The sequence below is a fragment of the Aspergillus affinis genome (assembly GCF_023601865.1).
Source record: "Aspergillus affinis strain CMG 70 chromosome Unknown NODE_4_length_623078_cov_86_301200, whole genome shotgun sequence".
In the NCBI taxonomy this organism is placed as follows: Eukaryota; Fungi; Ascomycota; class Eurotiomycetes; order Eurotiales; family Aspergillaceae; genus Aspergillus; species Aspergillus affinis.
The window spans coordinates 221352-237093 of NW_026515785.1; the positions used below are offsets into that span (position 1 = coordinate 221352).

Genomic DNA, 15742 nt, shown 5'->3' on the forward strand with positions numbered 1-15742 from the left:
AGGTGAGAAGGAAGAATGTCGCTGGCAAGACACTCCACCAAGCATTAGTTTGGATTCATGAACTAATAACCCCGTTTACTCGGTTTAGAGTCATGAGTTCCATGATCTATATTTTCTGAATCAAGTTAAATGCACATTGAACAGATCTGCGTCTAGATCTACCTTTTATGGTTCTATCTATTGGAATGGCTCGGTCCGCTGGCGCATGAGCAACAACCAGGGTTCCAATGATTCCAACAAAGTCCAGTCAGTCCCCTTGCATGCACAACAACCCTGCATCCTCCATGCAGAGAACCGTATATATTATGACGACATTCCAAAATCCACTTAAGCAAGGTACTTTCGTACAGAACTGCCGACGGACTTTCTCCGGATTGTCTCCATGTCCGGGGCGTTGGTTTCTCCACCAATCATGTGGATACTTGCAGAACTACGCGATGACGACCAGCAGAAGTTTCTCCGTCTGGTGGATCGATCAATTAAGCTCGTTGCCATTCAGCTTGTCCAAAAGAGCCTTTTGATCTGAGGGAATAGACTCCGAGTCCGATGGTCTTGACCGACAATGCCACATGCCAAGGTACCTCGGAGCTATAAGTATGTGCTAAGTTCTTGGACGGGGAAGCTTGCTGTATACTACAGCTCAGCACACACTTTCGTCTAATTCCCTCGAATCCACGATGCTGGTCTCCTCGACGGCCTTACTGGCGCTTCTCTCCGCTGTGCCCCCGGCACTAGGTGCTCCAACCGGATCTACGTCTACGCAATCTCGAAGCAATCAATGTGTCGTTCCGTCATCTGACGGCGCCACAGATGACTCGCCAGCAATATCCCAGGTCTTCGCACGCTGTGCGACCGATTCGGTCATTGTCTTTGAAAAAGGTGTCGATTATAACCTCTTCCGTCCCATCCAGGCCACGAATCTAAGCAACGTGGAAATCCGGATGCACGGAAACCTACATCTTCCCCAGAACATTACCGCCGTGAAAGAAATTGTCAGCGGGGGTAAATCAACGTGGATCACGTTGGAGGGGCCGCGCGTGGACTGGGTTGGTCCCGAAGATGAGAAGGACGGATGGATCAATTCCTACGGCCAGGCTTGGTGGGACGCCAATCCTGCTAATGGCACAGGAATCGCCGGCCGTCCGCATCTCATGAGCTACAAGACGAGCCAGGCGACGCTCAAGTATTTCCGGTCGCGCAAGCCCATTGCTTGGAATGTGAAGCTCCATGGCGAGGACATCACGGTCACTCATGCCATTGTCGACGCGAAATCCTCTACGAGCAGCTTCCCTTTCAACACGGATGGTTTCGACGTGAAGGGAACCAACATCCGCATCTCTGATAGTATCATGTACAATGGAGACGATGCTATTGCGGTGGGATCCGAGTCCCATAACATTGTGTTCGAACGCAACACGATCGGATATCAGACGCATGGCATGAGCATCGGGTCTTTAGGAAAAGACCCCTCAGATATTACCAATATCACCAATTTGAGGTTTGAAGACGTCACCGTGAACGGCGGACTCTATGCCGCCCGCTTCAAGTCCTGGGCTGGCGGACAGGGGCTGGTCAAGAATGTGACCTGGAAGAACATCCGGGTGTCCAACGTCACGTTCCCTATCTTCGTCACCCAGAGCTATTTGGATCAAAGCGTCAAGCGAGATGATGTAGATACCGACTCGTCGGTGTTGATGGAGGACTTTACTTGGGCCAACTTCGCCGGGTCGATCAACACGTTCCAGCCGGGCGACGGATCGTGCGCCACGACTCCCTGCTGGTATGATGCCGGCCTTGCCAATCTGAATCACACGGAAGCAATCATCATCGAGTGCAATACCGACAAATCCTGCAAGAACTTTGTGACAAAGAACATTCACCTCCGCCCCCAGAGTCAGGAGGCGCCCACCGTGATCTGCATCGATGCCACGGCTCAACTGAACCCCCATCTAGGATTTGATTGTCGGAATGGCACGTACACACCTCTTTCTAGCTGATGGACCGGCCCTGTCCCGTCATGTACAGTACATAGATATACACCTATCCATCTATACATACCCTGCAATAAAAGCGATTGCGATAGTACCGTGACTTCAAAGCCCTAAAGGCACGCCTTCCCAAATGGGAGAAAGCATGGCAGTTTCCGTATGCGCCAGACTTGCCTTCTTCCTTACATCTCGAGCGGTTGTCGCTCTTCAATCAGCTCACTATCTCCATCCATCTCACTTCTGTTACTCTATCTCTCGTTTTGAGGTTTTATACCAGTCATTCGTTCCGCCAGTCCGTCAATCCATTTACTATTTCATTATATTGCCGCTGCGGCATCACTAGCCTTCCATCCAGACATACTCCATGACCCAACCTTTCCCCAAGTTCTACATTATCCGCCCGGATGGCTCTCTTTCTCCTTTGATACCAGTCGATGAACTCCCCAAATGGGTATCCTTTGCCAACTGGGACCCGGAAGACATCTCTATCTATTCCTACATGTACGCCGCCAGTCTGACCAGCTTTCCTCGAGAAGGCGAGTACGACCTCGTTTGCCATAACTGTTTCGCGCAAGTCGACGGACACCATCGCAGCGTTTCAGAACAGAGCGACCTCGGCATCTCGATGTCCCTCCCCGCTCTCACTTTCAGAGATACCATCAACATGTCGGGCTCTTTGGCCATAAAGACTCCGACCCCGGCTCCCTCGCAGATTACCAAAGTGCCTATATTGCCGACGATTTTGAAGCAGCCACCATTTCAGGCAAACCTGTACAGCCCCTTCGTAGGCATGTGCCTTGTCAGCTTTCCACGTTTGCAATGGCCTTTCCGGTTCGGGTCGACAGCTCAGGATCAGGATGATCAAACGGATGAGGAAGAAAATGAAGACCAGTCTGAACAAAGGCGACCCCTTCATTCCAATCACTCAGCATCAGACGCCGACGATGAATCAGATGGTGAAGGGCTATTTCCGCCCCCTCTGGCGCCTCTGTTGGATTCAATGGACATCCCAAAGCAGGATCAAGATAAAGTTGACCTTGAACTTGGGTTTGGAACGTCAACTCCCTCGCTTAGGCAATATTTTGAACCTGTCAATGAATCGCTCTCTAAACATTTGCCGTTGGATGCCGGCTTGTCTTTGGTGACTCCAGATAGGCATCAATTCGCCGAGGGCGTGGCCCCTAAGAGGCCGGCGATTGGTCGCAAAGCTTCTAGTTCACGGCGGGGGACTAAGAGAGTGCGATTCAATTCATCCAGGGCCGGATCCTCATCCTCCCAAACGAAACTGACCTGAATTTCTCGATCCTGCGGGGGATATTCGTGTTTTTGACGGTTTTTCATTCTTCTACTAAAAGTTCCTTTCTTATGTCTATGAATCCACATTTCCTCTGGTATGGGAAATCCGAAGGTTGGAAAAATTGGGCAGTTTTGTCACTCAGTGGGATTATTATCCGTTTCCAGTCGTTATAATCAGCTCTCGAGATTAGGTCACGAGCTGCATCCTGCTTAAACAATATAGTTTCTATTCACTCCTCTAGCATCCATGCCTGGTTACATTTAACCTACTTCTCAGGCCGTACAGATGGCTGTATCCATGATACCGTTGAATTCCCATAATAGTTGTTTACAGTTTAGCTTGTTCATCGGGACGCAACTGCCTCAAAGGAGGACCGCCTCTACATCCATCTCCAGCCTTCGGCCCCTCCGACATCCCATCCGGCAACCTGAATCTCCACTTGCGACGAATCTCGGGCGAGGCCTTGTTCTCATAGACGTCCGCGATGTAACGTCCCAGGATGGGCATGAATTTGAAAGAGCTGAGATGCGTGTTAGCCAAATTGCCTCAAATTCTGTTCATAAAGAAGGCCTCCTTACTGTCCAGAACCGCCGATCGCGAGAAATAGGCCGTCAATCCGCGGATGACGATCCACAATGAAGTCGCCCTCAGGAATATCAGAGTACCAGCACATCCGCTTCGTGAACCATGGACGGTTTGCAAATCGGGGTACGAGCTGGCGCAGTCCATCACGAAGCCCATCGGAGGCATCGTCTGGGAGGAAGCCCGAAGTGGCATTGTTCGTGTCCAATTTGGGCGAAGACACAATTCGGTGCCCCCCTTCCACCGGGAACTTCGATGCGAACCCAAACCCATGGCGGACCACCTTGAGTAGGTTCTTTCCAGGCCGGTTACCAGGGTACGGGGGGAAGACGAACAGCCCTGTGCTCTATTTCTGGATCACGGGCATGCCGTGTAAAGAACGGGCCTCTTCGTCAGTAAGCTCGAAAAAGCCAACGGATTGACCTGACGCCGTGGTGGCGTGGCTCATCGGTAGTAGACGATTCAACCACGCCCCAGTCGACACAATGACCTGGGTCGCAAGGATTGGGTCTCCTTTCGCAACGTTCACGCTGGCTGCCTTTCCGTTGTGAATCCGCAAGGACGTGACCCTCCCCTGGGGGGCCGTGATAAAGCTGACGCCAGCCTAGCTACACTCCTGGGCCAGTTGGCCAACGGCTGCTTCGGCGTCCGCCCACCCGTCATCAGGATTAATGTATGCGAGAACCCCATCCAAATTGGCGGGGAAATTCCGGTACATGGCCTTGAGCCCAGTGGCAGCGGTCAGTTGAGCTTTTGTATTGCCAAACTTATCGTTCATTTCCTGCGTCTTGTTGAAATAAGACATGTTACCGTTCTTGTCCGCCAGCATGGCAAAGCCAGCAGGGTAGAAATGGCTCTTGTACGTCGTGTTCCACTCAGCGAGTGCTTCGCGGGCCATTTTGGCATAAAGCTCGTCGCCATACTTCACGCGAATGATCCTGGATATATCGACACTACTTCCATCCGGAACGGGAGCTTGGTATCGGCCCAACACCGTGATGTTCGAAAAACCACGCCGGGTGAGCTCCAGGGCAGTTGAAAGATCGAAAATACCAGCTCCGACGATGACGGCGGGCTCGTTCTTGCGGTAGTTCGAAGGAGAAGCCATGTCGAACCGGGGTATTAGAGAAGATGCAAATGCGACCGATATCAAGTATTCTGGCTTTACGAGGGGGGAGTATTGTGTCTGTTTATCTACTTGCCTACTTACTGAACACAAGTGTAGAAGTATGTAGGATGGGCCAATCGGCGTCATGATTGCGGTCTCTGAGCACGGAGGAGCGCCGGGAGGTCCGTCCTGGGCCTTTGACGCACTCTGACAAAGGCGGATTCGTGATTGGCGGGAACGGGGAGCCTCGGCCTGGATCCGTCCCCACTTGATTCACATCCATGGATCGGATTTGGTCTAGCGGAGGAGCTCCCGTTAGCTGCGTTTCCCGATATCAGTTTCGGAGAACACATCATTTTCGGAGAAGTCATCATTCTCGGAGAAGACATTAGAACCGAAATCTGGGGGACTGGCACCTATCTCTCATGACACATGCAGTAATGAACCAGCCTAGATTACTCCGAGCTGCAGCGAGGGGCCTGATCCGTTCTCCGTCCCTGGCTGTGTCGCCGGTGAGAATCCTCTCTCCACGATCAGCTTTGGCACTTCACAATGCCGTCGCCATCAAAGCAATTGGCCGTGGTCCGCGGCCTCGGTTCATGAGCGCATCGGCGGCAGCTTCCTCTGGCAACGAGGTCGAGAAGGAAGACAATGAATCAGACTTGTACTCCGAAGCGCATCATGAACACGCCGTGATCTCGACTTTTGATCTCTTCTCTATCGGCATCGGCCCTTCGTCCTCCCACACTGTGGGACCCATGCGTGCCGGTAACATCTTCATTTCAGATCTTCTGAAAGCCGACATTTTACCACGAGTTAGCAAGATAAAGGTGTCAATTTACGGCAGCCTGGCTCTTACCGGGGAAGGCCACATGACGCCATCGGCCTTGCTACTGGGACTCGAGAGCGCCGACGTCGAGACGGTCGACACAGCCTATGTGCCCGCGCGTTTCGAGCGCATCAAGGCCGAGAAGAAGCTCCATCTGGGTCACGGGCTGCCAGGCACCAATCAAGGCAAGGAGATCGATTTCGATTACAATGTCGACTTTAAGTGGGAATGGGCGAAGAAGCTACCGATGCACAGTAATGGCATGCGACTCATGGTGTTTGATGAAGCCGGTGACATGCTTGCCTATAACGACCTGTTCAGCGTCGGCGGCGGCTTCGTGGTGAACGGCGCCTTGTCGACGGCAACCACCGCGGCCAAGCAAGCGGATCAAGGCAAGCTCCAGCCCAGCACCGGAGGCCTTCAGACGGAGGCCCAGGGAGGACATCCAGCCGACTTGGCTGAGAATTTGTTCTATAAGGAGATCCATCGCGAGGAAGCAGTTGGTGATCGCAGGAGCGGCCCGGAGGTCAACGATGCAGGCGCCATTCCTCAAGGCTCAACTGGGCTGGCTGAGATCAAGCAGAAAAACGAAGCGGTTGCTACATCTGGAGACGAGAACGGCGAAGGTGCATCCACAGCGGCGAAGCCGAGTTACCCATTCCATAACGGTCGCAGTTTACTAACCCTATGCAAAAACAACAACCTGACGATTGCGCAGCTGGTGTACGAGAACGAGAAAAGCCTTGGGTATACGGATGAGGAGATCATGAAGAAGTTGCTCCGCATCTGGGATGTCATGGACAATAGTATTCTCGAGGCTGTAATGGCGCCCCCAGGTTCTACTCTGCCCGGGTCGCTTAAGTTGCACCGACGGGCACCGGCGCTGTATCGTCGCCTAGCCCGTGGCCTCTATGCGTCTCATACCCAGCCTGTCAAAGATGTGGAGACGAGGCGGATGGAGGGACAGCAGGGGCAAATTTCCTCTTCAACCGAGGGCAGCTCGGAGGCAACCTTGACTTCTATCTCGGGCACGACATCACTTGGTCAGCGCCCCAAAGGCAAACGAGGTCTGCCGCATGTTCACGGCTCATTCTACCACCCGATCATGCCATCCCCTCAGCGTCGCGTCGCTCTCCCTGCCATGGATTACCTTAACGTCTACGCGATGGCCGTCAACGAGACCAACGCGGCAGGTGGCCGCATCGTCACAGCCCCAACCAATGGCGCAGCGGGTATTATACCCGCGGTGCTCAAGTATATCGTCGAGTTTATTAGTGATGATCCGGACCATGACGTCCCCGTCTTTCTGCTTACTGCCGCGGCTATCGGCATGCTGTACAAACGTGGTGCCACCATCTCCGCCGCTGAGGGTGGCTGCATGGCAGAGGTCGGCGTGGCTTGCTCCATGGCCGCAGGAGCCTTTGCTGCTTGCATGGGAGCGACTCCTGAGGTCATAGAACAAGCGGCGGAGATCGGAATTGAGCATAACCTTGGGCTCACCTGTGACCCAATTGGCGGGCTCGTACAGGCACCGTGTATCGAGCGTAACGCCCTGGGTGCCATCAAAGCGGTATCGAGCGCAAACCTGGCTTTGAGTGGAGATGCAGGCACGCAGAAAGTGAGCCTGGACAACGCTATCCGTGCGATGCGGCTGACGGCTCGAGGTATGAGAAACGAGTTCAAAGAGACGTCGCTAAGTGGGCTTGCAACCAGTGTACCACTCAACATCCCCGTCAGTGTGCCTGACTGCTAGACAGCTTTTGTAATTAGATAGTACTGTTTTCTACTTAACCCATGAAGTCTCTTGCTTGGTGTCCTTGATCTTCCCGTAAAAAATACGTTCTACATGCAACTGACTGTTCTTAAGATGCTTCATACTTGCGAGTCTGGCATGGACCGGATTTGGAATAGTGGGCTTTGTTAGGGTTCCGTGGGTCGCGGCCTACACCGTAGATACTAGAGTCCCCCGACTTCGAGCCCCGCTGCGACTTCCATTGAACTTCCCCTAATGGAAGACACACAACAGAAAAGACCCCACCGGGCCTGTGGGCCTTGTCGGTATGCGCCATCCATAATGTATCTGAATCTTGCCCCTTTCTAAATATGGCTCCTACGCTTCCTCCCAGGTCGCATCCGACGATCCTCCTCCATGGGACCCTCGATCCGATTATTCATTTGTCATGCTGCGCAATCTCGAGTTGGACTGTCGGTTCCCGCTCAAGTATCGTTTTGCCACGAATAATTTCGGCAACATATCGCCCGAGGCGTTACAACAGCGAAGAGATTATTGGGGCCCATGGCTTTTCATCCAATCCATTCATCATGCAATCCCCACTTTGCTGAACCACCCTTTTCTATTATCGATACGTCTGAAGAGCTTCCGGCACATGATGCCACAAACCTTCATGCATCCATCAATCCTTTGACCAGATATCACGACATACGGCTTGGACCATTTGTTTCCTTGATCTCGTCGAGAAACAACATTTTCAAGTATCCGACCCATTGATTGCACACTGCGTGGTGATAGTTGCCACGATTCACTTACAGCATAGCTTTGTCAAGGATGGTACGCTTCGCAAGAAAGCACGGAACGGGTTTGATAAATGCATGCGATTTTTGGGTCGCATGGGGTCACTATGGCCCTCCGTTTCCTCAATGGTATGTTCATGTTTCGTGCCGATGATATTACTCCTGTGCGTCTGGCTAATGTCCATCCCTGCAGGCCCAGAATCTCCGGAAACTGCAGGACAGCATTACAACCGTCCCAGCTACCAGTTCTCAAAGTAGTCGGGGGGACGGACCCCACGAGTCTCAACTCTCCTGGTCGATCAATGCGCAACTCCTCTGGGATGTACTGATCTACGACAAGGCCGGAAGACCTAATGCGTCCGCCGACAAATCCATGTTCGACGATGTGGTTGACCTGGAATCTGTACGTCATGAGGACGTTGCCGAGTTTGCTATGGTCGGGTCGGCCGGCATATCGGGCCATAAATCAGCCTGGAAGGATTATCGGCATATGCACCGGATGACAGCGGACCTCATCCTCATCCTCATCCTCGGCAATCTCCTTCGGGCAGCACATCATTCCCACCGGTTGATCCCGTGGCTGGTGGATCTACTGTTCCTGATGAACGGCTATTCGAAGGATTTAGAGATCTGGATATGATGAGTCAAGGCGACTTTCTATCTCAAGCGGAAGACTTTGGTAGGGCTATTAATGATTGGTTCAGTTTCAATATGACGGATCATTCCTAGTATGATTATTGAACGTGCTCACTATGAGCCCCGGAAGACCCAGGCCGTAGCAAACCTTCTTCATCAGAGAACCCGCCGATCCTAATGCCGGGGACGCGACATATGAGCCGCAGTAATAATAGACCACGATCCCAATGGCCAGATACGTAGCAGTGATTACACCTTGGCAGATGAGTAAGGATCGAGTGTAATGACGGGGTTCTCGCATCTCGGCTGCAATAGGGAGAAAGGTTCCAGTATCGATGTACGCGAAGACAAGAGACGAGACTGCGGAAACGGTCTTATAGAATGGAGGTTTACTGGTGGTCTTGTAGTCTGAGTGCCATGGGCTTGGAGAAGTTGCTGGAGCGGCCGCGGGGCGGTCTTGTATTCCAACGGCGATGGTGACGGTGATTACTGTGACGCTACTTAGCCCAAACCAAGCGATCCAGCTAATCTTGCCCAGCGTGCGGACACTGCTGAAAATAAATCCGGTCAATGCAGCGATAGCAACAAATACAGTGGTGCAGGTTCCATGGGACGAGATCGCGTTGAGACCAATGGAAGTACTCAACATGCCAGAGCCAGCAACGAATATCCAGTCTAAGAAACCATCCCCATTAGTTCGCCGTGATGAGATCTCCGGAAGCTCTTGTTGCTTACAGAGGCAGAATGCAGTACTAAACACTTCGCGTCCAATACGTCCAAACATCAGAGCACCTGCATCGTCAATCCCATAGACCTGGCGATGGCGTAGTTTAAAAAAGCCAACAATCCAGTTTGACCACGTTGTAATCACGGCCACTGTTAAGAGGCAGATGACTCCTGGAATCAGACCAAGAACATCGAAAGCTGCAGAAATCGATAGAACGCCGAGCCCGATTTGAGTTTTCATCATCAATGCAGTTGTTCCTATCCATCCAAGCTGATAAACTCAGCTGGGATGACGCTGGATGGGTTTGATTCGGCATCTACGTTTCGGTAGTTTGGGCCACTGTCGGTGATCTCGCCAAACACAGCATCGGTGGTTGCCTCTGCCGAGTTATCGCCCTCCATGGTCTTAGAGGGCTTCCGTGCCAGCGATTCAGGGTCCTATGTCTGGGTGTTTTCCGACATGTTTGAATGACTATCATGGAACTGAGAATTGTTAAGGTACAACAAGAGTGACTCAACTATCGATCCCATGTCCAAGGGAATACTTATAGCATATTAGGCTCCGGCACTCAGTTCATGGTCAACTAACCCTACGCCAGCGAAAGGCGGGGATGAAGCCCGGGGGAGAATGGGTCTTGGGAAAATGCTACCATTCATGATTCGCCTTTGAGATAGGGACATGTGTGGAGTCAATTGCGGCCTTTCCATAGTTGTCGCCCCCGGCATGGTCAGCTGGAGATAAGGTATCGGGCTATCAGTTCCCTCTTTTGATGCCATCTCTTGACAGATACAAACACCGGACAAGCAAATGTTCGTAGTATCGGACTGAACGGTAACGGGCGATAGGTAGCGCATGGAGTGGGGACGGGGACCCTCCGTCCCCATGTTGGACTCCACACCCCGCCCTTATCACCATCTGCAATCACCAATGCCAGTCATGGTCCAGTCTAGAAAAGTATCAAGTTAATTCGTGCCCATCGGCTGCACAGTGACACTATCTTTGCGTTAATTCCTTTCTGTTCGAGATCCGCCGGACGATGGAGGACCAGATCCGGAACCATCGATGCGGAGGTGCACACAAGCTGGTACGACAGCCCCGCGGGCTCATGCTCCAATTCTACTTGGTAAGTAAAAGCGGCGAGGAAATAAATTTAAACCGGAAGGAGAGCCCCAAGGGTTGCTAGATATTATCAAATACAGATCTATATACAAAAAAAAAAAGAAAGAAAGAAAGAAAGAAAGGGGAAAGAAAGGAAAGCAAACCACATCTATCTCTACCAATCCGATACCGAATTCGACACCGACAGTGGCGACAGATGATACGAATGATAATCCTCAACCGCGTCAATCGAGGCAGTCTCCAAATGCAACTCGCTAACCACATGAATACCCTCGCACTCGGGAGGACAATGGGTAGAGTCCCCGTCGGCGAAGATATTGTTTTGATGACTCGAGACGTTCCCCGTAACACTGGCAGAGTAGCTCGTGTTGGTGAAGTTGAAGGGGTTGGAAAGTTCGAGGGTCTGGCAGGTGGTCTTTTCACGCTCGTAGGAGCTGCGGAGGCGAGGGGGGAGTAAGCGTGGGAAGAAGTAGGCGAGGAGGGGGCGGAGCGGGGGCAGGCAGGCGCTGATTATGGCGACGCTGCTTTCAATGAAGGACCAGAGGGCGGCCTGGGCATTGGCTTCTATTTTGATGACGATGGTAAGCATGGTATTGGGGATGCGGTGGGAGGATTGGAAGAGAAGGGCAGGTCTTACTGGTAGGGTCATCGGATTTGATCAGTTCGATCACTGTACCGAGACGAACCACGCTAGTTGCGCAGACACTGTAGAAGATGAAGAAATGAAAACGTTAGATAGAGTCCAATTTCTGATAAAGCTGGCAGGGGCGAGTCTCTTGCTTACAAAAGCCCCAGCGCAAAGACCACAATGAGCGCTGTCTTCTGTCTTTTCGGGAGCCGTAACTGGGTGAGGACCGGCATCGGCAAAACCACGATGATCAAATCGCTGACAATTTGGATGGAGGCATTGAGGCTCCATACCACCGACTTGGGCAGGCAGTGCTGCGGGGCGCTGGGGTCCCAGAATGCATGGACGGGGACGCAGAAGAAGATGGCGCTGAAAACCATCCAGAGGCCGCTAATGACAACGCAGGCTAGGGTGATATGAAGGATAATCTGGTAGCGATGGGTCGGGAAAAGGCGTTTATACAGTAGAATCATAGATATCTTGGTCAGGTTAAGTGACGAGTTATACAATATGATCGTAATATAAAGAGCCTGTTGGTACTCGGTCAGCCAAGGGGCGGTTGCACAGCGTGAACTGGCAAAATTACCTTCGTCTGGGATCGAATCCTCTCAGGGTCCAGCGTTGCCGCCTCCCTCCCCAGGCCATAATGAACCTCTGTTGCATACGGTCAGCATTTTTCTCCTCGCAATTGCTCAGGAACGGGGAGCCAGCGCCTACCGACTACTAGGAATGCAAAAAAGAAGATATCCGCAATCTGCCATTTGGTCAGCGTGTACTAGTAAACCGGATTCGATTCTGCTCCAGGTCATACCAATGACAGGACAATGAACAGATCATCCCAGCCCGGGGTGTGAATGAAATACAGGCGAGTGAACAGCCGCAGGGCAACGACCACCACCGCCACAGAAAAGAAGGCTATCGCGATGCCCAGTACGTACATCGTGCGATGTGATTGGGATCACTTGAGCTCGGGGATGCGCACATGGCTTGAATGGGCTGGTGGTTTTTGTACAAAGTTTGAAGGTCAATTTGCCATATCCTTTACCTGGCTCGGCGCGATCGACACCGAACCCCAAGGGAGGCAAAATGAAAAAGGCCAAAAATTGGCGTGGCGGCGCCGGGAATGACGTCCAACACCCGAGTCAATTGCGTCAAGGAATGCGGGCGCCAGGCGAGTATCCATGGTACGAGTTTGTGAGGAAGATCGAGATTGCGCGTGGCTGTGAGCGAAACCTCATTGTTGCATTATCTAGTTGACACATACATTGATATCTCATGGCACTTGAAGAATAATCAAGAAAAGCACAGAAACAAGAGCAAACCAAACCCTATACAAAAATTCAAAAGGAACCCCCACAAAAAGGGAGTGGCGGTTCATCCTTGTTCACTCCCAAGGGAGGAAGCTCTTTGATTCCAATATACAAGACTGCTGTGCATCTCTTTCTCAACTCTGTGACTGAGTGCGACCGATTTAGTCGCGCGCTAAGAATGGTATTGTAATAGACTCCAAAACATCGCTAAAGCATTTAAAGGCGGGGCTTGAGGTTGGACTTCAGTCGGCGCTCGACGGCGGCCATGTACTCCCGGGTAGTAACCCAGGCCTCACGGTCCTTGCGCCCGCAGGCCAGAGCCAGATCCTTGGTCATGATACCCTCCTCGTTGACTACCTCGACGCAAGCACGTTCAAGCTCTTCGGCGAAAGTGACCAGATCGGGGGTCTCGTCGAGCTGACCACGCTGCACCAGACCCCGAGTCCAGGCGAAGATGGAGGCGATGGGGTTGGTGGAGGTCTCGCGACCCTTCTGGTGCTCGCGGTAGTGACGAGTCACGGTACCGTGAGCAGCTTCGGACTCGAACGCCTCGCCGGTAGGGGTAACCAGAGTCGAGGTCATCAGACCCAGCGAGCCGAAGCCCTGGGCGACGATGTCGGACTGAACGTCACCGTCGTAGTCTATATAGCTCAGATTAGAATTGCACGTTCCCCGGGAATGAGAGAGAATAGCAACTTACTCTTCAGGGCCATGATAAATCCACCCTCGCTCTTGACCATCTGGGCCACCATGTCGTCAATCAGACGGTGCTCATACCAGATGTTTTTGGCATCGAAGTCCTTTTTGTAGGTGGTCTCGAAGATCTCCTGGAAGATATCCTTGAAGCGGCCATCGTACTTCTTCAGGATGGTGTTCTTGGTGCTCATGTACAGAGGCAGCTCCTTCAACAGGGCCAACTGGAAGCTGGCGTGGGCGAAACCGGCGATCGACTCGTCCGTGTTGTACTGGGTCTGGGCAACACCGCCACCACTCTTGAAGTCATAGACCTGGACGGTCTCCGGCTGGCCACCAGCCGGGGTGTAGACCATCTCCAGCTTGCCGGGGCCGGGGATCACACGGTCCTGGGCACGGTACTGGTCTCCGAAAGCGTGACGGCCAATGATGATGGGCTTGGTCCAGCCAGGCACCAGACGGGGGATACGGGGGATGATAATGGGCTCACGGAAAACAGTTCCGCCGCTAGTACATGGATTAGTATGAAAACAAGTGCAAATCGTGGCAGGCAACGAGGGACATACAGGATGTTTCGGATAGTACCGTTGGGAGACAGCCACACTGCACGAGACGATTAGTTCCCGAAGTCAATTGCGCCCACAGGACCGTTGGGGCTTACTCTTCTTCAGCTTGAACTCCTCAACACGGGCCTCATCCGGGGTAATAGTGGCGCACTTGACACCGACACCATACTTCTTGATGGCCTCGGCAGCCTCGACGGTGACCTTGTCATCGGTCTGGTCACGGTATTCGAGACCCTGCAAGAGGAGTTAATAAAAACACACTGGCCCTTCAACGGGTCGGGATGAGGATCGTACCAGGTCATAGTACTTAAGGTCGATATCGAGGTAACTAGTGTCGACTCTCAGTTGCGATGTCCCCGGACAAAGGACGACAGACGGGGAGAATTAAACTTACGGCAGGATCAACTATGCAACGCAGACAAAGTTAGTCAAGTTTCACAAGGTCGGAACGGGACGGCAGCGCATGACGCAAGAGGGGCGGGACTTACTTTTTCTCTGATCTCCTTCCAGATAATTCGAGTCATCTAAAGCCACCGAAGAAGGGGTATGGTTAGCCACATGTGCCAAAGAGGAGTGCGCGCATGTTCGTTGGTCGAGCCTCGGAAGAAAGAGAACGCCCGGCGTATTTCCCCGCGTTCGGGCTTCATGACGAAAATGTGCAGAGTCGATCGCAGGACGGGTATATAAATGCATACCACGCCACGCCGACGGGACAGAAGTTTCAATTGAGAAAAAAATGTTTTAGAACAAGGGAGTCAAAACAACGTACCTCATCTCCGTCCAATTCCACCACGGGGTTCTTAACCTTGATCTTGGGAGCTTCGGTCGCCATGTTGCGGGATTGGGTCCAGGACCAATGGGATGCAGAGCCAACGGAACGAGGAAGAGCGGTCGAAGCGGACGCAAGAGTTCTCTGAGAGCGAGAAGCGGTAGAGTAGGAAGAAGAGGAAGAAGAGGAAGCAGAGGATGCAGAGCGAAGGGGAGAAGAAGAAGTAAAAGAGAGCGCGCGGAAGGTGGAGGTAGGAGGGGCAGCCAGAGGGGAGCGGCGAGCCAATGCGGAATGCAGCCGAAGAGAGTTCATCATGGCGGTTCAACGTGATCGGATTGCCCAAGCGGAGGGACAATCGGTAATGGCAAATCGACTAGACGAGGCGATATCCAACGGAATCTGGGACGAGCAGACAATACCCGAGGGAAAAGCGCAGCTGAAGCTCTCGGCTGGAAGGAGCGGGCGGTGGAGGATCGGAAGCGCCCGTTCGCGGATAATGGATAAATGGGGGAGATCGGAGCGTCCGGCAAATGTATTTTCTGCTGGTCTGGGGAAAAGGAAGGTCGAGAGAATCGGAGAAGAGAGGATAGAAAGGGGAGGGGGGAAGGTCAGGGAGAAAAGAAGAGACTCTTATCCCCAAAGGAAAAGGCCTTTGCCCCGGTGACTTGACTCTCTCCGCCCACCGTTGCAGGTCACGCCGAAGCCGGCCGGAGTGGTGGATTCCTCCCCGTTCGTCTGCTTGCTCTCTACGGTGTCGTTACGATGCTACGCGGTGTTGCACTCTCTGCAGTCGTGGAACTCGACCTCAGTTGATCCCTAGGGTGGTCCATCCGAATTCCGCCCGTCTACGCAGCACCCTGCTCGGTGCTGTCTGTCCGTCTGAGTTGCCCTGCAGGGGGGACGAAGTATAACGAGGATTACCTCATCCCTTCGCTAACCGCCGTTTCCCGCGGTAACG

The 15742-nt window shown here is 52.7% G+C and overlaps 6 protein-coding genes across 6 annotated transcripts; 3 read left to right on the plus strand and 3 right to left on the minus strand.

The window, feature by feature from the left end:
- Positions 1 to 677: 677 nt before the first annotated feature.
- Positions 678 to 1997, plus strand: pgxC (putative extracellular exo-polygalacturonase; the record flags this gene model as incomplete). Its single annotated transcript, XM_053103021.1, has 1 exon — positions 678 to 1997. The coding sequence occupies one exon, from the start codon at positions 678 to 680 to the stop codon at positions 1995 to 1997; it is 1320 nt and encodes a 439-aa protein (XP_052960528.1).
- A 355-nt stretch (positions 1998 to 2352) lies between these two features.
- Positions 2353 to 3282, plus strand: KD926_007964 (uncharacterized protein; the record flags this gene model as incomplete). Its single annotated transcript, XM_053103032.1, has 1 exon — positions 2353 to 3282. The coding sequence occupies one exon, from the start codon at positions 2353 to 2355 to the stop codon at positions 3280 to 3282; it is 930 nt and encodes a 309-aa protein (XP_052960529.1).
- A 330-nt stretch (positions 3283 to 3612) lies between these two features.
- On the minus strand, positions 3613 to 4975 carry KD926_007965 (NAD(P)/FAD-dependent oxidoreductase; the record flags this gene model as incomplete). Its single annotated transcript, XM_053103043.1, has 3 exons — positions 3613 to 3805; positions 3864 to 4206; positions 4480 to 4975. 3 exons carry the CDS (start codon positions 4973 to 4975, stop codon positions 3613 to 3615), a joined length of 1032 nt encoding a protein of 343 aa, XP_052960530.1.
- A 440-nt stretch (positions 4976 to 5415) lies between these two features.
- On the plus strand, positions 5416 to 8976 carry KD926_007966 (uncharacterized protein; the record flags this gene model as incomplete). The annotated part of the gene is made up of 5 exons (XM_053103054.1): positions 5416 to 7468; positions 7831 to 7862; positions 7931 to 8013; positions 8360 to 8465; positions 8530 to 8976. 5 exons carry the CDS (start codon positions 5416 to 5418, stop codon positions 8974 to 8976), a joined length of 2721 nt encoding a protein of 906 aa, XP_052960531.1.
- Positions 8977 to 9042: 66 nt separating this feature from the next.
- Positions 9043 to 12386, minus strand: KD926_007967 (uncharacterized protein; the record flags this gene model as incomplete). Its single annotated transcript, XM_053103066.1, has 8 exons — positions 9043 to 9969; positions 10020 to 10136; positions 10988 to 11382; positions 11456 to 11523; positions 11603 to 11976; positions 12033 to 12100; positions 12164 to 12200; positions 12258 to 12386. The coding sequence occupies 8 exons, from the start codon at positions 12384 to 12386 to the stop codon at positions 9043 to 9045; spliced, it is 2115 nt and encodes a 704-aa protein (XP_052960532.1).
- Positions 12387 to 12972: 586 nt separating this feature from the next.
- Positions 12973 to 15099, minus strand: KD926_007968 (NADP-dependent isocitrate dehydrogenase; the record flags this gene model as incomplete). Its single annotated transcript, XM_053103077.1, has 7 exons — positions 12973 to 13397; positions 13457 to 13956; positions 14016 to 14052; positions 14111 to 14249; positions 14310 to 14343; positions 14410 to 14420; positions 14785 to 15099. The coding sequence occupies 7 exons, from the start codon at positions 15097 to 15099 to the stop codon at positions 12973 to 12975; spliced, it is 1461 nt and encodes a 486-aa protein (XP_052960533.1).
- Positions 15100 to 15742: the final 643 nt, after the last annotated feature.